The sequence below is a fragment of the Phyllobates terribilis genome, unplaced genomic scaffold (genome assembly GCF_046119375.1).
Source record: "Phyllobates terribilis strain yellow unplaced genomic scaffold, ASM4611937v1 Scaffold_2__4_contigs__length_985480577, whole genome shotgun sequence".
Taxonomy (NCBI): domain Eukaryota; kingdom Metazoa; phylum Chordata; class Amphibia; order Anura; family Dendrobatidae; genus Phyllobates; species Phyllobates terribilis.
The window spans coordinates 533,545,389-533,571,064 of NW_027362762.1; the positions used below are offsets into that span (position 1 = coordinate 533,545,389).

Consider the following 25,676-nt stretch of genomic DNA (forward strand, 5'->3'; position numbering starts at 1 on the left):
CCGGTCGTCTTCTGCAGTTTGTGACCAGCCGGATCGCTCCAGTGTTTGTTGGGCGAGCTGAAAGTCACTTCTCAATGTTAGTCTATCAGAGCCAGAATGGAGTTCTCCTAGACTAAAGGCCCCGTCACACTTAGCGACGCTGCAACGATCCCGACAACGATATGACCTGTCAGGGATCGTTGCTGCGTCGCTATGTGGTCGCTGGCGAGCTGTCAAACAGGCAGGCTCACCAACGATCAGGGAAGCAGCGACATCGTGGAAAGAATCTTTCCACGATGTCCTGCTCCTGGTTACCAGCCTGCTGCTGAAGCAGGAGCAGGCTGGTAACCATGATAAACATCGGGTTACTAGGGGCACACGCGCACCTAGTAACCCGTTGTTTATCATTGTTACCACTCTGCTACAGTGAGCGGGAGGTTACCGCTCACTTTAGCAGGCTCATAACCATGATAAACAACGGGTTACTAGGTGCGCGTGTGCCCCTAGTAACCCGATGTTTATCATGGTTACCAGCCTGATCGCTGCTCCCGCTGGTCACAGCGATGTGTGCTGACCAGCGGGAGGGCAACGACCAAAAAATGGTCCAGGACACTTTGCAGCGATCAGCGACCTCACAGCAGGGGCCTGATCGCTGCAAAGTGTCACACATAGAGACATCACTGGTGAGGTCACCAAAACCGTGACACAGCAGCGATCTTGCTAGCGAGCTCGCTATGCGAGACGGGGGCTTTACACTGAGAGCTGGAGACCATTACCTCTGACTTTTGGACAGTCAGAAGTTGTGGTCACAAGATGGCGGCATGTGACTGGAGCCGGGAAGAGCTGAAGATGGCGGCTGGTGAATATAATAGCAGGGTCAGGGAACTTAGATTAGTGGCACCACTCCAGTGTTGAAATTAAAAAAACAAAAACCAAAAAAACCTTTTCACAGTCTGATCATTATAAACGCCCATCTGCCTGCAACAAGGTGACCTCTTTTTAGAAACCGGCTTGGACCGATGGGGGAAGCAGTTTTCAACCAAGTATGAATGTTGTCTCTTACCCAAAATTCACAGTATACATTGACAAGCAAATTGAAATGAATACTCAGGTGCAGGCTGCTGTGAGTTACTATTGCTACGTGCAAATACAAATAACAAGCAGTTATAAAACTGGGGTGCTTGGTGCACAGTTTGATCAAGGTATTTTTTTTATGAAAGTTAAATCCTTTCTTTCCTTTAAATTTGTAGACCTAAGGCCAGGAGTGGTACGTCTGATATTGTGGGTTCCAGTCTTGGTCTATGGCCCCATCGGCGCATACGCCTAAGTTTTGCAGTGGGTTCAGACATAAGCCCGACGGGACCAACGAACGGGTACCTAAACTTAGAGTGAAATGTCAGAGAGAGTGTCAAAGCTGAATATAACATTTTCACCACCCAAAATGGAAAAAAGTTCATGTGAGTAGGGAATCTGAAGTTGCAGCAGCAGACATTTATTAATTATGTTTGTAGTACTTAATTGGTACCGATCATCAGTCTGGGCTTGCCCACTCATTTATTAAATAAAAAGGGCAGCCCCAGATTGGTGATGGGCATTCTTTAATATATTGAGATATTGTTTTTTTTTTTTTACTTTTTTTGCAAAAGTGATAAGTTACAGCTCCCTACATCTTGGAAACTGATGGTAAAGCTGACACCTTGTCAATAACTTACTTGCCGGCACAATGGCAGATTTCAAAATTATAGCCAATATGGCTCTACTACTGTAAAAATGGCTTCTGCCGAGCAATGGTAAAGAATAGCACTATCTCTGTAAGCAAGCTCTAACGTCTAAGTCTTCTGATTTACTGATCTATGGCAATTTGTTTTTACGCTTTGGGGGACATCCTTTCTAAATCTTACATTTTACATTGAGGTGTTGCTGCTTCCCTTTAGTAATGGAGGAGGTGCTCGACGTTTTGTGTCCTTCCCATTGGTTCACAATGTATTTTGGTTTTGAGGTTAATGTAGAGGAAGTTTAATAGCTGTACCGCTCATTGCTTTCAGTTTCTGCAGATAGGCAGCCGATATCATCAGTTGGGTTTAGTAGTCCAGGAGCTCATACTTCAGCATTCCACTGCCTTCCTCTCTATGTGGGCATTAAGCCCCATGGAGAAGGAGGTTCGGATTCCTGGATTTAGGACTTTGTTTTCTCTTTGGATACAGAAAAAACACAGAGACAAAACTCGATGTCCTCCTCTGCCAGATACAGGACACCTGGGCGAATTGGTCAGTAGGCATTAGGTATAGCATGTTCTAGGCATTGGTACATTATAGAATAGCACATATGATGGCCTTTTTTATTATGGCATACGATGATGCATTCAGATGGTGTTCGGTCTAATGCCTTTACCACTTCCTGCGAGTTGGGAAGGGGTGTAAGCTGTCTAAATGCACAGTTTGATAATTTTTTTATTTTTTTTTTTAGTTTTTGACATCAGCATCAAAGTTTAAGTAGGCATCATTATTGTTATAATGCTTCTACAACTGTTAGGTTTTTTGTTCTCGTTTCGTAGCACTAGCAAACAAGTATGTAGAAAAATGTGGGTTTTTTTTTTTTTTTTTTTAAATGGGTTTGGCGAAGAATAGTCTAAATTACTGCAAAAGCTATACAAACTTATTATGTTTATTGCTTTTATTCTTTATAGCATACATAATAATATTTTGCAATGCGTTTTTTGTGTTCTTCTTAACAGGATGAGGTGGTAGTGAAGGAAATCCCCATTACACACCATGTGAAGGAGGGCTCAGAGAAGGCCGATCAGTCACACTTTGTCCTGCTTAAGGTCCTGGGGCAGGGCTCTTTTGGAAAGGTGAGTGGGTGGTTTATGTAGTAAATTCTACATTTTCCAAGTTACCCTATATAGTAATAGTTAGCACAATCAACTCCGTAAATCAGTTTATTACAGTCATGTCTATCGCTACCTGCTCAGTAGAGCTTCGATAATTTTCCTACACCAGTTTACTATGCGATGCATGGTAAAAAGACCACGCTTCCCAGACAGAGATTTTAGCTCTGACCCCTGCAAAACTGTGGAAATATGTATCTCTTAGCCCCAGGAAAGCAGTAGGATAAAATCAGATGGTAATCTCCCTCCCCTGGTCCAGCGCTGGCTCCCCACCACTGCTCCTGGCTGTTCACTAGCTGCAGCAGTGATATCACGACAGCAGAGCATTTCACTGCTGCAGGCAATCACTGAGCTCAGCAGCTCCTCATGTTCACATCAACAGAGTAGGGGACCAGCACACGAGTAGATAAAATCAATGTTTAATCCAGAATTGTTAAAACCTCCATCAGTGTATATTCATGATTCTCATCTCTTATAGACCTTTTACCTAATCTTTTTTTTGAATATACATTGATTAAGATGTTTTAAAAATAATGTTTATTCAACAATTGTTAATCTATTCATGTGTGCTGTATCCCCTGCTACCTTGGAACCTTCTGAGTGGATTGACTCTCCAATGTGCTTCTGTGCTCAGTGTGATTGCTGGCCTATAGCAGCATGAGCTGAATAATTTTTCTCCTCCTTTTTTATGATCGGGGTAAGGCGAGTACAATCTAACTATAATTTTAACCCCTTCCCGACATATAACATACCCCTTCCCACAAATGGATGTACAGGTACGTCATGGCGATCCCTCTCCCAACCGATCTGCACCCCTACCGATCTGCACCCCCACAATGTAATCGCAGGCTGACGATGGTTGAATTGGCAACTTGAGTTCAAGTAATAACCTCCGGGTATGTAACCTACGGTGGCCTGTTAGATTATGCCAGGAGCATAGTCTAACATTTGTTCTGTCAGTGTCACACTGACAGGTTAAATGCTTTGCAGTACATGTGTATTGCAAGCATTATACTAGAGATCAGAGTAACAAAAGTTCAAGTCCCATAGAGGGACTAAGTAAAAAATAAGTAAAAAATAAAAAACTGTAGAAAAGTACATATATTTGGTATCGCCGCATACTTAACAACCTGATCTATAAAAAACAAAAAATAGCAAAACTATATTTTTTCATCATACAACCAACAAAGTGGAGTAAAATGTGATCAAAAAGTGTTGTATGTAAATAGGAATAGTATCCCTGAAAACATCATCTTGTCCTGCAAAAATTACAGCTGTCAGCGAAAAAAAATAGCTTTAGCTGTCAGAATATGGCCATGCAAAAAAACTATTTTTATTTTTGTAATAAAAAATGTTTTGCTTCTTTTACACAAAAAAACAACTAAAATTATATAAATGTGGTATCACTGTAATCATGACCCAAAGAATAAAGCTGTCATAACTTTTCCTACACTGTGAATGGCTTAAAGAAAAAAAATCCTGAATTGCTGTTTTTTGTTCACTTTGCTTCCCAAAAAGCGGAAAAAATTGTGCCCAAAAATGGTAACAATAAAAACTCCAACTCATCCCGCAAAAACAAGCTTTTACACGACTGTCAGCAGAAAAATAAGAAAAGCTATATCCTTCAAAACATGATGCAAAAAACTTTAGTTTGAAAAAAGTGTTTTAAGTGTGGTAGTAGCCAAAGATTAAAAAAAACAATATAAATATGGTGTCTCTGTAATCGTAGTGACCCGAAGAAAAAAGCCACCTTTTCCCTAATACTGCATGATGAATGGCGTAAAAAGATAAATAAATAAAACCAATTCTTGAACTGCTGTTAAGTTCATTCTGCCTCTAAAATATTGCAGTAAGGCTCAACTCACATTTGTCGCGAGCACTTACATCGAGGTTACTTATAAATCTCTGAAAAACGTGATTCAGACAAAATTACTGATGAAAAATTTACTGTCTGGCCTATGATCCAGAGGGGTCAGTCTTTTTACTCTTCTTTTTAGGTGTGCACAAAAGCGTGGTCAACCAAAGTTTGTGCACCTTTTGAAAGAACAGACCCTGCTAAACAGAGGCTAGACAGAATCCAGCGTAATTCTGCTGCCTCAGTAATGAATGAATCCTACCGGAGTTTCATTTGAATCATGTATTTTGGAGATATAGATGGAAACTCCAATGTAAGTGCTCTGTGTAGAGCATAGGATAAATGTGTTAATTACCCCCCCCCCCTTTTTCCCTAAAAGAAATCCAGCAAAACTTGTGCTCCCAAATCCAAATTTCCCCTTCCTTCTGAGCCTCACAGTGTGCCTAAACCACATTTAGCATCCGCATGTTTGCCATTTCTATAGCTTTGAGAGCCCACTTACAGGTTGCATGCCTTCAACATGAGACCTGAAATCTGAGCTGGGTACTTGATATTTGAGTATCACTTGATATCACTTGATATGTGATTTGGTCCTTAAAAAAAAAAAAAAAGATTTTGTTGGGAAAAATACCAATGCACTGGACACTACAGTGTACAGGCACTACATTGGTAGATTTTCAATTTTCACTCCGCAACATCCTTTGCTGCTTTTTTCTTGAAAACACTCATGGAGTCAAAAGTTTATCTACATTTGCAAATAAATTGCCAAAGAGGTGTTATTTCCAAAATGTGGTCTCTTGCGGGGCGGATTCTGCTCTTCTGGCACTTAGGGGCTCTGTAGATGGAGTCCGCAAAGTATTCTTTAAAAATGTTTCCAAGAGTCAAATATAACTCATTCACTTACGAGTCTCGCCATGTGGCTAAGCAGTACTGTACAGTCACATATGGGGTATTGCCACGTTCAGCAGAAACTGTGTCACATTTTGGTGCCATTTTTACCCATTTTTCTGTGTAAAAATGGAATGGCGGGGTTCTGACACCTCAGGGGGTCTGCTAATGTGACATGGCACACGCAAACCGTAGCAGCAAAATCTGCACTAGAAATCTGGCGCTCCTTCCCTTCAGAGCTTTCCATTATTCCTGAAAAGTATTTTCTGATTAAATGTAGGTTATTGGCGTACTCAGGAGAAATTGCACAACAAACTGTGCTGTCCATTTTTTTCTATTAGCCCTTATACAAATTAAAAACTTGGGCTAAAACAACATTTTAGTGGTAAAAATTTAATTATTCATTCTTCACCGCCCAATGGTATAAAATTCTATGAGGCACATGTGGTGTCAACATGTTCATTATACCCTTAGATTAATTCATTGAGGGGTGTAGTTTGTAAAGTGAGATCACTTATGGATGTGTCTACAGTTCTGGCACCTCAGGGGCTCTGTCAATGTGACATCCCACCCTCAAACTATTCCAGCAAACTCTGCACTCCAATATGGCGCTCCTTCCCTTCTGAACTTTGCACTGTGCCCAGGGCTATGGAGTCGGTAAGCCAAATCTCTTAAGTGATAAATTTACTGTAGCACAGATTGATCTCTAAAAGTCTAGACCCTTAGATCAGGAATAGGATAGACATTTATAGGATATTTCATAATTTTACCAAATTCTTATGAAAAAATATCCCCCACACAGTGCATTGAATTACTGTGCCCAATTTATTATATATTTTAGGAGTCTGAGTCAGCCCATTTTATACCGACTCCGACTCCACAGCCCTGACTGTGCCTCAAAAGTAGTTTTCAACAACATATGGGGTATTGGTGTACTCAGGAGAAACTGCATAACAAATTTGTTTTCTCCTATTACCCCTTTTAAAAACTAAGGGCCAAAGCAACATTTTAGTGGAAAAAAATGGTAATTTTTCATCTACTCAGACCAATGTTATACAATTCTGTGAATCGCCTGAGGGTTAAAAATACTTATTACACCCCTAGATAAATTCCTGCAACATGGCCCCCACAATATTTTCCAGTATTCATTCATTATCTTATATCATCCATTATATTCCATTGAAAATTGCGCTCCCAAATTCAATTGGTGATCCTTCCCTTCCGAGCCCTGCCCTGTGCGCAAACAGTGGCTTTCCTGCACGTATATAGGGTATTGATGAATTCAGGAGAAATTTTGCAACAAATTTTGAGAGGTGTAGTTCCAAAATTGGGTCACTTGTGCTTAAATGGTGGAAAACCCCACACATCAGGGGTTCTGCAAACACGACATGGCATCTGCTATCTATTCCATTGCGCTCCAGAATTCAAATGGTGCTCCTTCCTATCCGAGCAAAAACAGTAGTTTCTCCACCACATATTGGGCATCAGTTTACTCAGAAGAAAAAGCACAACAAATGATATGGTCCAATTCTCCGGTTACCCTTGTGAAAATGTAAAAAAATTGGGGCTAAAGTATCAATTTTGAAATATTTACATTTTCACGATTTTCCTTCCACATTGCTTTAATTCCTGTGATGCCATTAAAAGGTTAATAAACTTCGTCAATGTTGTTTTGTGTCCTTTTAGGGCTGCATTTTTTAAATGGTGTCACTTTTGGATATTTTCTGTCACATATGCCCCTCAGTCACTTGAAATGTGATTTGGTCCTTAAAAAAATTGATTTTGTTGGGAAAAATTAAAAAATGCTGAAACTTTTAACCTTTCTAACTTAATATAATTTTTTTTAAGGAATCATGTGGATGTTAAGTTGACGTGTAGCAAATGTTGTTTTTTTTATTTTTAGTGGTATGACCATCTGTTTTAAGGGCATACAAATTAAAATTGTGAAAATTATGAATTTTTAAAAATGTTCATGAAATTTCCAGTTTTTTCATAAATGCAAATCATATAAATCTTAAATTACCACTAATAAGTAGTGCGATATGTTATGAAAAAAAACTATCTCAGAATCACTGGGATGTGTTGATTGGGATTGCTACTTCCAATAGGTGGCACTAGAGTTCTAGCCCTCTTCCTCACTGAAGTAGCAATGTGCAGATTTAATTTTCCAGAGGATCATGCATGCCGTATAAGTCTCTTCACTGTGACATGCCAGGCAGTTTTAATTTTTTTTTATTTTTATACCCTTAAACCAGATTGGTATATCACACAAAATAGTTAATAGATAACATTTCACACATGTCTACTTTACATCAGCACAATTTTTGAAACGCAATTTTTTTGGGGGGGTTTGGAAGTTAGAAGGATTCAAAGTTGACCAGCGATTTTCTAATTTTTCAAACAAAATGTATAAACTTTTTTTTTTTTTTAGGGACCACATCCCATTTGAGGTGACTTTGAGGAGCCTACATGACAGAAAATACCCAAAATTGCCACCATTCTAAAAACTACACCCCTCAAGGTGCTCAAAGCCACATTCAAGCAGTTTATTAACTCTTTGGGCACTTCACAGGAATTAATGGAATGTGGAAAGAAAAATGAACATTTTGCTTTTTTGCCCACAAATTTTACTTTATCCCCACATATTTTATTTTTACAAGGGGTAGTGACGCGCCCCTGGGCCTGTATCGCGCTGCGTTGCGCACGCGGGAGCTTACCCGGAGCCGGATCTCTTGAGGGTTGTAGTCTCGTGGCGGTGACCCGGTCCGTGCCCAGGGAGTCAAACTGAGCGGCGATGTAACAGCGGTAGATGTAGGACGACTACGCCACCCGTTGAATGCAGCTATGGAGCTGCCGCTGCAGGACAGTCCGCTGAGGCCGGTGGATGGATGGTGCAGCGTAGATGGTATAACCCCCAACGGGAGGGGTATGGCCTCAGGGCAGCAGATGTGGATGATGGGGGTAGCAGGAACCACTCAGAGACGGTGCGGTGTAATTCAGGGTCTTTACTGGTAACAACGATAGGCCCTCCCGGAGTACTTGCTAGTGAACGGGGCCTGGTCAGTCCTTGAGCAGATGGGATCTCCCCTGGCCAGGCGGAGTTGTAGGCCTCCCAAACTGACTGTACTCTTCTGGCTACCTTGCTAGAAGCGGATATAAGTAGCCCACGTCCCTGAGTGTACCGTGTGGTGCTCACCCGTATGGCCGGTGACTCGGGGCCTTCTAATGGCTTCCGCTCCACGATGGCGGTGCTGGTCCCACGCGTTTGACCGTGCCTTCGGGTTTCTGGGCCTGAGGACCTGAAATCCCCTGCCGGTCGGCTTCTGCTGCTGGGTAAGAGTTAGTCCCCACAGCCTCGGATGCCGGGTCCGGTAAGAAAGCTTCTCAGTCAGGGCGAGCTCTGCAGCTGCCAGCCCCTGACTCGTAGTAATATTGCTCCCAATGAGCTTCTGCTGTTTCTTCATATGCTGCTTCTCTGTCTCTACTCTCCTTGACTGACTAACCCTGCCTCAGCCCAGGGTTTATACAGGGGAAGTTCTTCCCCTCCCAAGACTGGGCAGGAGGTGTGGCATGCACAGGATCCCTGACCAAAGGACCTCCCACCTGCTCTCAGACATAACATTACATTACTGTGGAAAACCAGACCCCTGGGGTGCCACAGTAGCACCCAAAAATTAGTTGTTCAATTTCTCTTGCGTATACCAAACCCCATATGTGAGCGAAAACTACTGTTTGAGCTCACGGCAGGGCTCAGAAAGGAAGGAGTGCCTTTTGACTTTTTGAACTCGAAAATATCTGTAATCTCGAGCGGATGCATGTTGTGTTTGGAGAGCCCCTGATGTGCCTAAACAGTGGAAACCCCCCACAAGTGACCCCATTTAGGAAAATATACCCCTTAAGGATTTTATCTAGACATATAGCGAGCATTTTGAACCCACTGGTACGATACAGAATTTGATAACGTTAGGCCGTCATATTGAAAAAGTTATTTTTTTTTTTTTCTCAAAAATCTTGCTTTAGCCCCAAATTTTTCACTCTTGTAAGAGGGAACACCAAAAAGTGGACAAAACAAGAGTTTGTTAGCCACTGTCTTGTGAATGCGGCAATATCCCACATGTAGTCAAAAAGTTCTGTTTGGACTAACGGCCCGGCTCTGAGCGGAAGGAGCAATATTTGAATTTTGGAACACAAATTGGTTGAAATAGATTGTGGGCAACATGTCACATTTCAAGGGCCACTAAGGTGTCCCAAACCGCAGAAACCCTAAGGGTTGGGCGTAGCGTTTTTTCAACAGTTAAAAAAAAAACAAACAAAAAAACGACTAGTGATGAGCACAAGTACTCTCTACTCGAGGTTGTATCAGGTGCTCAGCTATGCACAGAGTATCGCGGGTGCTCGAGTGAGATGCTCGAGTCCCCACCCTACATGTTTTGCAGCTGTTAGACAACAAAAAAAAAAAAGCGGGAATTGCCTGCCATACACTAGCATTCCAGCATTATTTTTTTGTGTGACTAACAGCCGCAAAAAATGCGGGGCGGAGTAGAGCATGTCAATCGAGCACCCGCGATACTCGGCGCATACCTGAGCACCCAATAGAAACTCGAGTAGCGAGCACTTGTGCTCAACACTAGTCGTTTTTTTGTTTTTTTTTTTTTACTTTTGAAAAAACCCTTAGTCCGACCCTAACCCTAGCTGCAAAAAAATTGAATAAAGAAAAATTATAAAATTTAAAAAAAAATTCTGACTAAGGGGATGACACGGGTGTGACATACTAATTATTGGCTTTTTATCCCTGTGATATCCCCTATCACAGTGATCAAAATGAACCAATAGCAAAAATATCTTTGCTGTTGCCGGGTGCTGGCCGCAGATCTCTGCAGGCACACTGCGCCCTCGATTTTTGTTTTTTAGGGAAGATGACGCGGAGTGTCGGGGGACGGATCAGGAGGGTTCTGGTGATGTTGGAGGTACCGGGGTGGGCTCGGGAGGGGGACATAATTTCTCTCTCCTCTAACATGTATATCATGTCAGAAGAGAGACAAATGTTTTTTAACAGCTGGCACTTTCTTTTTTTCATGATCGGGTACCGGAAGATCCCGCCCTGATCATGGTCTTCAGGGTCTCCGCTATCCCCAGTAGCTGAGACCCTGGATATATTTGGACTCTGGGGGCGCTACAGCCTTATTCCCAATCACCGTTTTAAAACGGCAATGAGAGAATAAAGCCCCTTAACGGCCTCCGTTTTAATGCGTATCGGCAGTTGTTAAGGAGTTAAAGTATTAGTAAATTGAAAATCACATTATTTCCCAATTTCCTCGATACTACTGCAGGACATCTGATCCACTTCCCCCATTGTTTCCCAAACTTAGCGGAAGCTCCACTCTTGATTTACACCTTTTTTCTCTATATAGATTGTATTATTCAGACATTTTATTGCTTTATCTATCGATTGAGGAGCATTTGCCAACCAGTGTTTGACAATAGATTTCCTAGTGTGATATAATATTTTGTATATGGCCAACTGAATTGAAGAGGACTCTCCAACATTCCCCACCAGGCCCAAGACACAGGATTTAGGACTTTGTGGGATTTGAATGTGATAAACCTCCATAATTGGTCTACCAACCCTTTCCCATAAATCAGTTAACAGCGAACATGACCAAAACATATGAATTAAGTCTGTCCCCTCTACTCCCCAACATGGAGAGCAATCGTCAGTTCTAAGACCAATTTTGCGCAATACCTTTTAAAGTTCTATCAACTCTGGATAAGAAGTTGTTGAGATCTTCTCTGGCCCATGTTGATCGAAACCTTCCCTGTTGATTCCAAAATATCATCCAATTCCTCTAAAGAGATATAGCCCACATCTCTTTTCCAGTTAGCTTTAACTAATGCTATAGGGTTACCCAAAATATTCAATAACTGTGAGTTGTACTATAAGAAATAATGCCTTTAGTAATTTTAGCTTGGACCACAAAGTCTAGTAGTCCGTTGGATGAGATGGTCAGGTCTCCTGGGATATTATTGAGTTCCACAGTTGTAAGTATTTGAAAAAATCGGAATTACCCAAATTGAACTCCTGTTTCAGATATTCAAAATAGCAAAAATGACCGTAAGGATATACTTGGTACAGATGTTTCAAACCTTGCCTTTTCCATTCTCCAAACCCATCCAAATGATGCAATTCCTTCAAGCCAGGATTATTCCAAATAAGAGTATACTTGGAGCAATCTCTCATTTGTCACAATTTTTTACAGGTCCACCAGACTTTATGTATCGGGACTAGAGTGGGGTAGTATCTTTAAGTTGGCTTTAAACTTATGGGATTCCAAGAGTTCCAGCAAGTTGTGACTGCCTCAAAAAAATTCAAAACCAGCACCCCCGCCTCCTTTGTTACCTCCCAAGCCCATCTTCTAAAATGCTGAAATTATGAGGCCAAGAAGTACCCCCATGTATACAGCAGCGCTAATTCCCCCCTGATCTTTGGGTAGCTGTAGCTATTCAAGTTTCATTTTATTAATTCCTCTTTTCTGTACCAGACCTCTAAAGATGTTATGTATTTTCTAAAAACGAAACTTTGGGAATCCAAATGGGTGAGTTGAGCCGTGTATATAGGATACCGGGCATAAGGCACATTTTAATGAAATTTGTTCTACCCAGAGCAGACTAAGGTAATTTTCCCCAAGCACATATTTTATGCCTCAAATTTATCATTAAAGGGTCCAAATTTAGGGAAATATAATCCTGTATCTTCCTTGTAATGTGGATACCAAGATATCTGTTTCTTAAGCATTCCTCACATGTATTAAAGCTGTCAAACAGTCGCAAATCATGCACATGGGAGTGATTCAAATATATCACCGAGCACTCCGAAGATACTCTGTACTCACCCGAGCATACTCGCCGAAACGGTAAACCGAACATACGCGCTCATCACTAATTAGAATTATTAACAAATAATAACGGATTGTCGGCATACAAAGCAATTCTTTCCTCATTATTGCCGTATTTAAAACCCTCTATCCCTGGATGCCCACTGATAATACATCCTAAAGGTTCTATTGCGAGTGCAAAAAGTAGCAGCGACAGCGGGCACCCTTGTCTTGTACCCCTGTAAAGTTTAAAACTATCAGAAATATCGCCATTGGCCCTTACCCTAGCAATTGGGGCCCTATAAAGTATCTTGATCCATTCAATAAAATTGGGGCCAAAACCCATTTCCTTTAACACAGCCCAGATATATCCCCACTCCACACTCTCAAAGGCCCTGGTGGCATTTAAGGAGAGAATGGCCCTGTGCCCAGAGGCGTCTTGTGAAGCCTTTCTATTTAGGAACAACCTGGGCAAGTTAATGGCTGTTGATTTAGAAGGCATGAACCTGGCCTGATCAGGGTGAACTAACAAGGTAATGAACATAGTCAATCTTGTTGCTAAAATTTTCACCAGGATCTTAACATCTGAGGTTAACAGCGATGTGGGCCTGTAGGAGTCTGGTAATTCCTTTTCTCTTCCCTCTTTAGGAAGGACAACAATTTTTGCTTCAGATAAAGAGCTTGGGAGCTTCCCAGCCAGGAACACACTATTTATAATTTCTAAGTATTGCTGTAATAGTTCCTCCTCAAAAAGCTTATCAATTTCTATTGGGAGGCAGTCCGACCCAGGGGCCTTGTCATTTGCCATTTTCCCCACCGCCTGCTGAATTTCTTCTAAAAATATCGGACTGTCTAGAAATTCCCTGTCTCCATCCCCTAAAGACGAGAAGTCAATCCCTCCTAGATATTCAGAGAGGTCATCCTGTGAGTAATTGACCCTAGAAGAGTAAAGCTCTGAATAAAAGCAATGCAGAGTCTGTAGTATTTCGGAGGTTCGGATGGTAACATTCCCCTTCTTCAAATCCCTTAGTTGGTAAATAAATGCATTTTCTTTTGACTCTGTGCCAGCCTGGCTAATAAACGACCAGTGGTCTCCCCCCTCCTCATAGAATTGCTGTTTTAGAAACATACGTTTATTGTCCGCTAGTTGAAATGATTGTAGTTGCTTTTGGGCTTCTTTCCACAGCCTTGTATTATCAGGGTTTTTATTTTGAATAAATGTTATTTCAGTCTCCTACACACTTTCTTCCAAAGCCAATTCCTTTTTCCTGGAGTTATCCTTCACGGTCTTTATTTCACTTATTAGCACGCCCCTCAAATACGACTTCATGGTATCCCAAACTACAGTAATGAGCTCTGAACCTATATTTGTGTCAAAGAATTGCACCAATTTCCCACTTATATTATTACAATTAATATATTTGAGCCAAAATGGATTACGTTTCCAGCCCGAAGAGTTCCTGGAATAAGAGAGGAGAGTGATCTGATAAGGAACTAGGAGCGTGTTCAATGTTAGATAAAAATGGAACCATAAGAGAATTGCAGAGAACCATGTAAATTCTCGAGAGTGATTGGTATGTTGATCAGGCATATGAGATAACCCTTGAGGTTGGAAACCTCTCCCTCCATATATTTACCAGGCCCAATTCATTAATCAGTCAACCAAAGGCAGACCTTATATCCTTACCTCCAGGACACTTATCCTGAAAGGGGTTAGATGTATTATTAAAGTCATAATTCGTAAGGGAATGTCTAGCCTTTCAGCTAATTTCAATAGAATTTTCCTAAGCGGTATATTGGAACATGTGGAACATGATGGGGGGATATATATCACAACTATAATGCGCTCAAAGAGATATTATGCAACCAACACCAACAAACCTGTCTTCACCATCTCTTAAAGAACCAATACATTTAAAAGGGATACTCTTGTGTGATAAGGGACTGACTTCTCTAGAATAATCTTAATATACTGAGTGTAGGCCATGACCTATGTAGCATATTTATGGAATTCTTAGTCATATACGTCTCCAACAACTCTATAATTGACGGATTGACTTTCCTAATACTGTATATTCAAAAATTGCGTGTCTTTTCAAGTTCTCTTAAGCCTCTAATATTCCATGAAATAAACTTGACTACTAAACCCATACTTTAGAGAAACCAGAAAGAAGTGTAACTATCATTGGCAGTACTACGTGTTCCAGAGTATTATCCTGAGAATTGACCATAAAATTCTACATTCGTACACCAAGAAAATTCCTCCCCTTAACCCAACCCTCACCCCCCTCCCAGAATTTCATAAACCTACCTCTACACATAAGGAATGGGGCTCAAACATTTGGTATACTCTCATGCTGTACAAAACTACAGATAACAAAGTAACCTGGTACGAGTGCCACTCGAGCAGAACTCCATTTGGTACAATTTTAGCCATTATACGTCTGATGGCACGTGTAGAAGATTGTACATGGGAATTGTGGCAATGACCAAGATTGGACTGCACACAGTCCATTCTGCACATGTACCCTACACAAACTGAAATTAGGGTCACGTGAAGATGAAATTCACATTACCGTGCCACAATTTGCTTTACCTATGTGACTGTTGGGGTTCCATGTACTTACCTACATCATACATGCGCACTTGCTATGTGTCATTTGCACAATTCTAGCCACTGCAGCCTTTTCTGCTCCAAAATCCCCATGAAAACATTATTCAAATACTATGAATATGCTTTATATTGATTTCAATTGGAAAATGTGCCTAGAGCACATGGTGCTTTTTCAGTGTAGAAAGAAAAGCAAGATGTTAATTCTTTCTGAAAAGAAGGCTTTAAAACTCTGAATTAGGAGCAGAGGCAAAAGTCTTGCACACAAAGCTAGCATCCAAAAAGGCGCAAACACTGTTTAAGGAGCAAATTTTGGGAGCAAAAAACCCCCAAACATGAACATACTCCAAGTATAGTGAAAAATCTATTTCAACGCACTGTTATAGTAAAATACTCCTAGAGACATAGAGATATGTAGTGTAAAAAGTGCAGCTTTTTTAAATTTTTGATTTTACACTCAGGCAAAGTTCACACAACCATGCATTGGACACAGGAAGTTTAGACACAGGATGTTACTTCTGACCTCAGAAAGCCAGAAACTATTAGTCAGAGAAACTTCCAGCTGCTAATATGATAACCAGTCTGACATAAATTAATAACATAATTTAATAATAACTTAATATATTTCACCAGGAAGATCAGCTTGTAGCAGAATCAAATTTTATGTGGCTTCCAAGAATAGGATTTCTTAGGTAGCTCCATCACGCTCTACATGATTTAAAATGCTACAATGTACATTTTAAAGGGAGTCTGTCAGTAAGATCACCCCCCCCCCCACACACACACACCCCACCTCCGAACCTTGTATATGAGCATGCAGGTATTTTAAAGTTAAATCCATCAACCTATTTAAATCTTCTACTTGTTGCTGTATTCCTGAGAAGTTAGTATTTAATTGATATGCAATTGAGGTATTAAGTGCTCTGGGTGTGACAAAGCCTTTAAAGATCCTCTGCCTCCCAAGGCTGTTTCCTCGCTGAGCAACAGCTGCTTTGGCTTGATTGATGCTGATTTCTCGGAAATAGAATGTATTTACATTTGAAGTGATCAGCGCATGTAATCCATTATTGATCATTTAGCCATATTGGGCTATAGAAGCTTAGTTTGGAGCCTTAGGTTATGTTCATATCGCATGTTTACACTTAGTGTTTATACCTGGAAAGCTCCCGACATAAATGTGTCTTATAGGGTTGCAGCAGCAATTGAATATCTTTCGGGCCTCAATATACTAAAGATTGAAACTGGCCTTAGAGGATCTCTTCATGATTACCATCATCATAAATAAAATATTATTTTTCAGACTAGATGCACCTTACCATAAAGCGCATCCCAGGTTTAGACAACGGAAAATAAGAAAAACATTTTTCCTACAAATCAAAACTTCTTTGGGGGTGTAAAGTAGAGGGATCATTATCACTAATTTACATGTACTAGGGTAAAATAGGGAGGTGATAGATCTAATGTTAATGTTTCTCTGCAGTATGTATTATATACTCACAGCTCTGCTACATATGCACATTTTCATACACACAACTGTGCTGCATATGCACATATATAAACATTCACTTGTGCCTTATGTACAAATAGACACAAACAGCCCTGTTACATGCACATGTAGAGAAACACAGCCTTGCTACATGCATATGACTCGCCCCCTGGGCCATGGAGCACTCGGATCCGGGCAATAGGGGAACGATGGGGGTAGTAGTGGCGACCCGGTCCGTGGCTCAGGGTGGTCAGACCAGTGGTAGTCCCTTTATAAGTTTTAAGTGATGTCCGACTACGCCACCCGTGGATTGCGGTTATTAGGAACCGCCGCTGCAAGGCAGACCGCTGGGGCTGATGATGTATGCAGCTGGGATGGTGTGACTCCCCATGGGAAGAGTGCGGTCCCAGGGCAGTGTAGTGGATGGTGGGAGTGATGGTGGTGAGAGTCCCGGGACCAATAGTGCTGGAGGCGCAAAGGAGCACACAGACAACAAGTTACAGTTCAGGGTCTTTACTCACAGTTCATTTGTTCCGGGTCACTTCTGTACAGGTAGTGACCACCCAAGCTGTGCTGCGTCCACCAGGTGTGGGGCTCGGTCAACTCCCAGGCAGCTCAGAAGTATGGCTCAGGACCCCCTCCAATCCTTCCTCTGGCCTGCCTCACCAGTGACCCACTTTTGTCCAGCTGCCGCAGACTTGTGCGGTTAAACGTGGATCCCGTTCTCCGCTGTCCTTTATGGTGCCTTCCTAGCAGGTTTGATGAGGTGCTGCACCAATAAATGGTCACAGCCTCCGGTCTTTGGCTGAGGGTTGTTTCTCCTCCACCAACTTGGGATCCGGTACCCTTAATCTGCCTGACCCTTCACCCTGTATTCTCGTGGGTTCTTAGGGTCCCTTCCACCTTCTTGTTCCTGAGCCCTTCTGTTTCTCTCTCTCTCTTCTTCTTCTTTCCTTCTTCTCCTTTCTCGTGGAGCTGGGCTGAGAAGAAACCACAGCTCCCCTTCACCTCCTCTCTCTCTCCACTCCACTCTCTTCCTCGGCCTCTCCCTAGGCCCACTCTGGAGTAGAGCTCCTACAGAGCCTCTACTCCCTGTCTTCTCCTCTCTCTGCAAAGACTGACCTGTGTCCTAAGATGGTGCCCACCTCTTATACCTCCCTCTAGCCTTGAGCCCAGGTGACCAGCAACCAATGGGCTCCTACCTACGCTCAGGAACCGTCCCCTATCTGCTCCTACATCACCGGGTATTCCTCCCCCCTCCCCACTCCATCCAGGGACATGGTCTGTCGTACCTGCATTTCTGTCTAATGGGAGTACCTTTGAGCCGTCCCTCGGAAATGGGGTGTGTGTGCTGTATGCAGCTAACTGAGCCCTGGTTCATACTCCATCCTTACCCGGGAGTGGAATATCACACCTCTGGCAGAGGTGCAATACCCCTGTAGCGGCCGAGCCCTCGGGGCGCTACACATATACAGTGGGTACGGAAAGTATTCAGACCCCTTTAAATTTTTCACTCTTTGTTTCATTGCAGCCATTTGGTAAATTCTAAAAAGTTCATTTTTTTCTCATTAAAATACACTCTGCACCCCATCTTGACTGAAAAAAAAACAGAAATGTAGAAATTTTTGAAAATGTATTAAAGAAAAACTGAAATATCACATGGTCATAAGTATTCAGACCCTTTGCTCAGACACTCATATTTAAGTCACATGCTGCCCATTTCCTTGTGATTCTCCTTGAGATGGTTCTACTCCTTCATTGGAGTCCAGCTGTGTTTAATTAAACTGATAGGACTTGCTTTGGAAAGGCCCACACCTGTCTGTATAAGACCTCACAGCTCACAGTGCATGTCAGACCAAATGAGAATCATGAGCTCAAAAGGAACTGCCCAAGGAGCTCAGAGACAGAATTGTGGCAAGGCACAGATCTGGCCAAGGTTATAAAATAATTTCTGCATTACTCAAGGTTCCTAAGAGCAGAATGGCCTCCATGATCCTTAAATGGAAGAAGCTTGGGACCACCAGAAGTCTTCATAGACCTGGCCAAACTGATCAATCGTGGGAGAAGATCCTTGGTGAGAGAGGTAAAGAAGAACCCCAAGATCACTGTGGCTGAGCTCCAGAGATGCAGTAGGGAGATGGGAGAAAGTTCCACAAAGTCAACTATCACTGCAGCCCTCCACCAGTCGGGCCTTTATGGCTGAGTGGCCCAACGGAAGCCTCTCCTCAGTGCAATACATATGAAAGCCTGCATAGAGTTTGCTCAAAAACACATGAAGGACTCCCAGACTATGAGAAATAAGATTCTCTGGTCTGATGAGATTAAGATAGAACTTTTTGGTGATAATTCTAAGCGGTATGTGTGGAGAAAACCAGGCACTGCTCATCACCTGCCCAATACAATCCCAACAGTGAAACATGGTTGTGGCAGCATCATGCTATGGGGGTGTTTTTCAGCTGCAGGGACAGGACGACTGGTTGCAATTGAAGGAAACATGAAAACTGACAAGTACAGAGATATCCTGGATGAAAACCTCTTCCAGAGTGCTCTGGACCTTAGACTTGGCCGAAGGTTCACCTTCCAACAAGACAGTGACCCCAAGCACACAGCTAAAATAACAAAGGAGTGGCTTCAGAACAACTCTGACCATTCTTGATTGGCCCAGCAAGGACCCTGACATAAACCCAATTGAGTATCTCTGCAGAGATCTGAAAATGGCTGTCCACCAACGTTCACCATCCAACCTGACGGAAGTGGAGAGGATCTGCAAGGAAGAATTGCAGAGGATCCCCAAATCCAGGTGTAAAAAACTTGTTGCATCATTCCCAAAAAGACTCATGGCTGTACTAGCTCAAAAGGGTGCTTCTACTCAATACTGAGCAAAGGGTCTGAATACTTACGACCATGTGATATTTCAGTTTTTAATTTTTAATAAATTTGCAAACATTTCTACATTTCTGTTTTTTTTTCAGTCAAGATGGGGTGCAGAGTGTACTTTAATTAGAAAAAATGAACTTTTTAGAATTTACCAAATGGCTACAAAGAAACAAAGAGTGAAAAATTTAAAGGGGTCTGAATACTTTCCGTACCCACTGTATAGACGTACCCAGCACTGCTACATGCACATAAAGAAACACACAGCCCTGCTAACAGTGTCGGACTGGGTGCCAAGGGCCCACCAGTAACCAACTCCAGGGTCCCACTTATCAGCTACATGCAAATGTGACATTATCCTTTAATCACAAATTTATATTACGATGAACTGGGTAAATTGTTAAATTAATAAGATGCTGCCTTTGTCTGTACATAGTGATTCAAGTATGGTGTGCCAAGTACTGCTCATATAAGAGGGTGATGTCCCACTCTTGCACAGGGGCCCACCGAAGGATTCTCCTGTTGGCCAGTCCAAACCTTCCTGCTACATGCATATATAGACACACACAGCCCTGCTACATGCATATATAGACACACGGATCCCTGCTACATGAACATAGACAGACGCAGCTCTGCTACACGCACATTGTTAGACGCAGCCCTGCTGCATGCACCTTTTTAGACACACACACAGCCCTGCTATATGCACATTTTAGACACACACACTATACATTACCACATCTTGCTGTTCCTTCCATGTATGTGACTGATCACATGAAACTGAAAGGTCCTGGAGCTCGTTAGGTAGAAGGTTCTTTAGCTGCCTGGAATGTGCAGCCTCCTTGCAGGTCCTGGTAGCTTTCTTTCCTGCTCTGCACTGTTCACATATATATCAGTGAAGTTCTTTTGGTGATGGGGAAAGACGCTGCTGCATTGTTCTCTTCCGTAACAGGAAGCTGCCTCCATACTAAGATGTTCCTAGGATTATTTAATTATGGTACATAGACCGAAGAGCACTAAATGACTTAGTAATATCTTTAGTACATGCCAAATGGAAGATTTATCAAGTTTTTTTTTATATTGCAATTTTTCATTTTATTTTGACTTTATCAATACCACAGTTTTGTCAATGCCCTCTGCTTACAAACCCACTCAATACCTTTGTTGGTTGATAATTTTTTTCTAAAGGGTTATTTAAAAAAATAAAAAAAAGTGGAGCTGTGAGCTAGGAATTTTAATAGCGATAGCGAATGCATTTGTGTGATATACTTACTCCATTTGCCCAATGGCCAGTATGTTATGGGCTACAGTCATGACCGAGAGCTTAATATAATTATACTGACAAAGACAGAGCTAGTCTAGTAGCAAATAAGTAATAGATTAGAACAAGACTATATCAACAATCACGCTTGTGTTTTTAATAGTTACATAGAGATGATTATTATTAACACAATTTATTAAAAGTTACGTTTTAGTCATGTTCTTTAATACATAAGGTTCTCTTTTGCCTTTTGGCAAATATGGTTGTTTGAATATTTCATCCTTATTAGGACTGTGGTACACAGTCTTGTTTTTTGTTCAGACTAGAAGACCTACAGTTTTTAGCAAGAATTTCTCTTGCTAAAAAGTGTGCCTTATGGTTTGAAAAATATGGTGTTTGGTCCTATATGGAGAAACCTGTAAAAAGAATTATGTGGTGAAGTCCAGAACTGCACTAGACTTCACTGAAAACAGTATATAGTAATTTTACTTGCATATTACAGTGTCAGCAATTTGAATGATGTCTGGACACGGTCAAGAAATCCACTGAATAAAGCCCCATTCAGATGTCGGTCATTCATGCACGTGTTCTATTCAGTCTTTTGGGTTATTAATGTGTCCATGTTTTTGTTTTTTTTCGGGACAGTATCCACAAAAAAACATGGAAACAACATGTTTGTTTTTGATCGAAATCGTGGATAAAATTTACCTATATAAGACTATGGGTCCATGAAAAATTACTTGCCGCACACGAATGGCAATCCATGTGATGTCTGTTAACATTTGCAATGGGTAGGAAAAGTTTTGCCATTTATTATTCATGTTGTTTTCTTACATAAAAATCAGTGTCTATATATAATTTTACTTAATATTTGCTGAAAAATCTTTCTAATTTAATGAGGAAATTAGAGTGTACCCTTGGCATGGCCTATGCTGTGGAGCGCTGTTTTGCCCTCCTATTTGCATGTTAAAGTCAGTCCCTTGTCTTTATTGACAGCACTCTGTTGGCAAGTGACACTGGAGAATTGTATTGCATGTTCCAAGTGTCAGTGCGGGTGTGCACACAATGTATCTGCGGGCATACTGGTGCCTGGTTCCTGCCTGTCTGTGGCCGTCACTTGAGCGCTTCAGTGAGGAAGAGTGGGAGATGAAGCGACCAGACAGCATGCACACGTCACAATGTCCTCTCCTCACTGAAGCCATTCACTGGCTACACTTCGTGGTGCATCAATTGGTGGCCGCAGAAAGGAAGGATTCAGTCTTCATAGTGCGCTCCCACACTGATATTTGGAGCCTGCTGCAGCACCCCTTCAGTGTCAGTGTGCAAGCGCAGACACCCAAACTGATTTTAGACAGCATTCACTATTAGCAACAGAGCATTGCCAATAATGACAAGGGGTTGTCCCATGAACAACTGTGCCTTGTTGCACCATTACACCCTTCTGTTTGCTTATTAAAGGGGTTATCAAACAAACAACATTTATTTTAATAGATCTTGTAATAATAATAATTTTCACAATTGGATGTGTTAAAAGAAAAAAAAAAAAAATTCTGTGCGGAGATCTTATAAATGTGCCCCTGCTATGTACTTTGTAATGTCTGTGTCTGACCGTGCAGGGGCATGGTCTGTTCATACCACAGCTCCTGTGCAGGGGAGGAAGCAAAAGAGTATACAGACAGGACCGCAAGAGATCGCAGGTGATTCTTTCTGTGAGGTAAAACATTTGAAGCTTGTTTGAAACAGGCTGGGAAATTTTTGTTTACAGTGGCTTGTGAAAGTATTCACCCCCCTTGGCATTTTTTCGTGTTTTGCTAGCTCACAACCTGGAGTTTCACTGGTTTTTTTGAGGGTTTGGATCAGTTCATGTAAAGAACATACCAATAAGGGTATGTGCACACGGTCGGTATTGGTAGCTCTTTGAACGCAGTATACTTTATGCTGCTTCCAAAGCGCTGCACGCAGGTGAATCCGCATGTGGTTCATTGAACCACAATCAATACATTGCACTGATCTAATTTCTCTTGCAGAGACTAGAGATCCGCAGTTGCACGGAGACGCGTAGTATCCCATCCACTATGCCTTAACATCTGGCCGCTGCGGATTGCACGTAGCTCAAATGCAATCCGCCGCAATTACTGATAATGTGCACGTACCCTCACTGTGAGCATTTGGTTTTCTTTTTATTGTGATGCAAATGACAAATAGGACGGAATAACTGAAAACTTATAACCAAACCTTGACTTGTACTTCTCAACAACCTTGTTCCTGACTTGTTTGGAGATCTCCATGGTCTTCATGGTGGTGTTTGGTTAGCTCTTCCTCTTGCTTTAAGGTAATGCAGCCTCTGTGGCCTTTCAGAAAAGGTGTATATATACTGACAGACCATGTGACACTTAGATTGCACACAGGTGGACTTCCTTTCACAAAGTGTGTGACTTATGAAGGTAATTGCTTGCACCAGAAATTTTTAGGGGCTTCATAGCGAAAGGGGTGAATACATACCCAGATGCCAATGTTTAGTTATTTGATCCCATAAATGTAATTTAATTTTTTCCTATATTTTTCTCACTTCACTTCACCAATTTAAACTATTTAGTGCTCATGCATCGCACACAGCTTGGATTACAAAACTGTTTAAACACCGGTTGTAATGTATAAAGCCAAGGGGGGCAGTGAATACTTTCGCAAGCCACTGTACATCACAGAAGGCTGCAGCTGCGATCCCATTCTGTCCTGCCTGTATACTCACTTTTCTTCCTCCCCTGCCTAGGAGATGTGGTATGATCAGACAATGTTCCAGCACGGCATGGCATAAAAATAGAAGTGGCTCGCAGCACTCCAACTGTTAGAACCCTCCTGCTAGTTTTTGCTATCTTTTGTTTTGCGGTCACGTGACCAGCTGCCTATATATTCCAGCTCCGCCCTTCTGGCTTTGCTGGACTTCAGTGTTTTTTGCCTGTCTCTCTAGCCAGGTGCTTCGGTGCCTATCTCTGTCTAGTTTGCTTGGTCCTTCTGGGACCTCTAGTACCTTTTTGTCAGTTTGTCTTTTTGCTCTGCAACAACTTCTGTTAGGAGGTGTCCCATTTTTGTCCCAGTCCTTAGTTCATTTAGGGACCCCTCCCTTTATTCTATAGGTCTCCGTTCAGACTAGCCGAGGACGAAGGCGGGTCTGTTCACAAGGAACAGGCAGCCCGCTACATCGTAGGGATTCAGCTTATTCTTACTGTAGGGACAGCTTTTCCCATTCTTTCCTTAGTTTGTTGCAGATCATAACACCAACATTGGACAATGACAAAGAGCACATAGGCTCAAAAAGGACGTACTGTCAAAGGAGTTCCAAGGAGTCCACTTGGAAAAAATCGTGTATGATCAGACCATGTTCCTGCACGGTCAGACGCTGCCATTACACAGTACACAGCAGGGGCACATTTATAAGATTATCTCAGAACAGGAATATTTTTTTAACACATCCAATTGTGGAACTTAATTTTATTCCAAGACCTACTGATTAAAATTAATTTTGTTCATAGGACAAACCCTTTAATATGCAAACAGAAGGGTGTAATGGTGCATCAAGGCACAGGCCATGCCTAGGGTGCACAGTGCACCCTCGTTTACATATTAAATAGATTTTTTTGGAAACATTGAGTTAAACTGTATATGCCTGATATGATTTTTGTAGGGGCTACGTCCCCAGTATAAATGTTCATGTAGTTTGACATTTTGGGGATGACAGACTGCCTATAAGGGCTGCTTTAGACACCTATGCAAATCGTGCCAAGCACAGACTGACCATGGCTCTTCCATCAAAAGTTTCATAGCCTCATAGAGCTATAAGAAGCGGTCACGCTCAGGTTGGGAGACTTTGCAGCCATGCCGTACTTTGCGGTCCATGCTTGGACTGATTGGTATGGACATCTGAAGCAGTCCTAAAGCCAGTTTTACATACGTTGTTTTTTTTTGGGGGGGTTTTCCTTACATGTGAAAGTGTCTGTGGAGTTTTTCTTTTTTTCAGTGTGCTTGATCTATTTCTAATCCATGTTCTTACAATTCTTTTTGTATCCATTTTTTCTCATATGAAAAAAAAAAATCTTAGCTTCGCCTACCCATTTAACAGTAAAATACGGACAACTCATGGGTAACAGCTGTGTAATAGGGCTCTTTGTTTTCACAAGGCCATTGACTAACATTGGTGAGTTTCATACACAACATAGATCAAAGTCTCTTCTTTTTTTTCTGACATTGTGAAATGGCACATCCACTGTGAGGGTCTGCTATCTATCCTTAAAAATAAGAGTTGAGGATAAAATGCCCAAAAAACTGATGTATGAAAGTTTCTCTGAATATATATATATATATATATATATATATATATAGATATTTATTAATTTTTCATTTTACAGGTGTTTTTGGTTCGAAAGATCACTCCTCCTGACAACAATCATCTGTATGCAATGAAGGTGCTCAAGAAAGCTACACTTAAAGGTGGATTTCTTTAACCAGTATAACCATTAAAGCATGATGCGATGAAACAAAATGATGGGTCTTTTATTGAACATATTTGGTACCACTTGAGTCAGAAATCCCCCAATGAAGCATTGCTGCTTTTAGAGAAGGCCATACAGTTAATTTTTTTCCTAAGTGGGCCACTCTGTGTCCAGAATCTCTAGTATATAGTCCAAATACTTAGATCATGCATGCTTGCAGTAACAGCAAAACTTTTTGTGAGAATATTTCAGGCATTTACAGGTAATATTATTTCATATTTTTTCCACCTTTTGCTCACCTTTTGATGAATCTCTCTCCTATAGCACACAATTAGAGAAACTTTGGCCGTTGAAGTCGCACTCCATTCATTAGAAGACTGCATGTAAAGGCTTCATGTGCACTGTTTGCAGCATTACTGCCAGGTTGTGCCGTACTGTAGTGTGGATATGTGCGGCATGCCTGTGCTGTTTATAGA

The 25,676-nt window shown here is 41.6% G+C and overlaps 1 protein-coding gene and 1 long non-coding RNA gene across 6 annotated transcripts in view; one reads left to right on the plus strand and one right to left on the minus strand.

Moving 5' to 3' along the window:
• The window catches only part of LOC141219705 (uncharacterized), a 186,940-nt gene extending 166,586 nt beyond the window's left edge, over positions 1-20,354 (minus strand). The window contains exon 1 of the long non-coding RNA XR_012288139.1: positions 20,189-20,354. This is a non-coding gene — a long non-coding RNA (uncharacterized lncRNA). The remainder of the gene's footprint in view (positions 1-20,188) is intronic.
• The window catches only part of RPS6KA1 (ribosomal protein S6 kinase A1), a 177,679-nt gene that overhangs the window by 133,964 nt on the left and 18,039 nt on the right, over positions 1-25,676 (plus strand). For 4 of the 5 annotated variants that reach the window (XM_073666160.1, XM_073666161.1, XM_073666164.1 and 1 more), the window contains 2 exons: positions 2,714-2,830; positions 25,117-25,198. In XM_073666160.1, the coding sequence (XP_073522261.1) occupies positions 2,714-2,830; positions 25,117-25,198 (199 nt within the window). Of the gene's footprint in view, positions 1-2,088; positions 2,247-2,713; positions 2,831-25,116; positions 25,199-25,676 lie in introns of those variants that run through there. The other variant, XM_073666163.1, reaches the window with a different exon arrangement.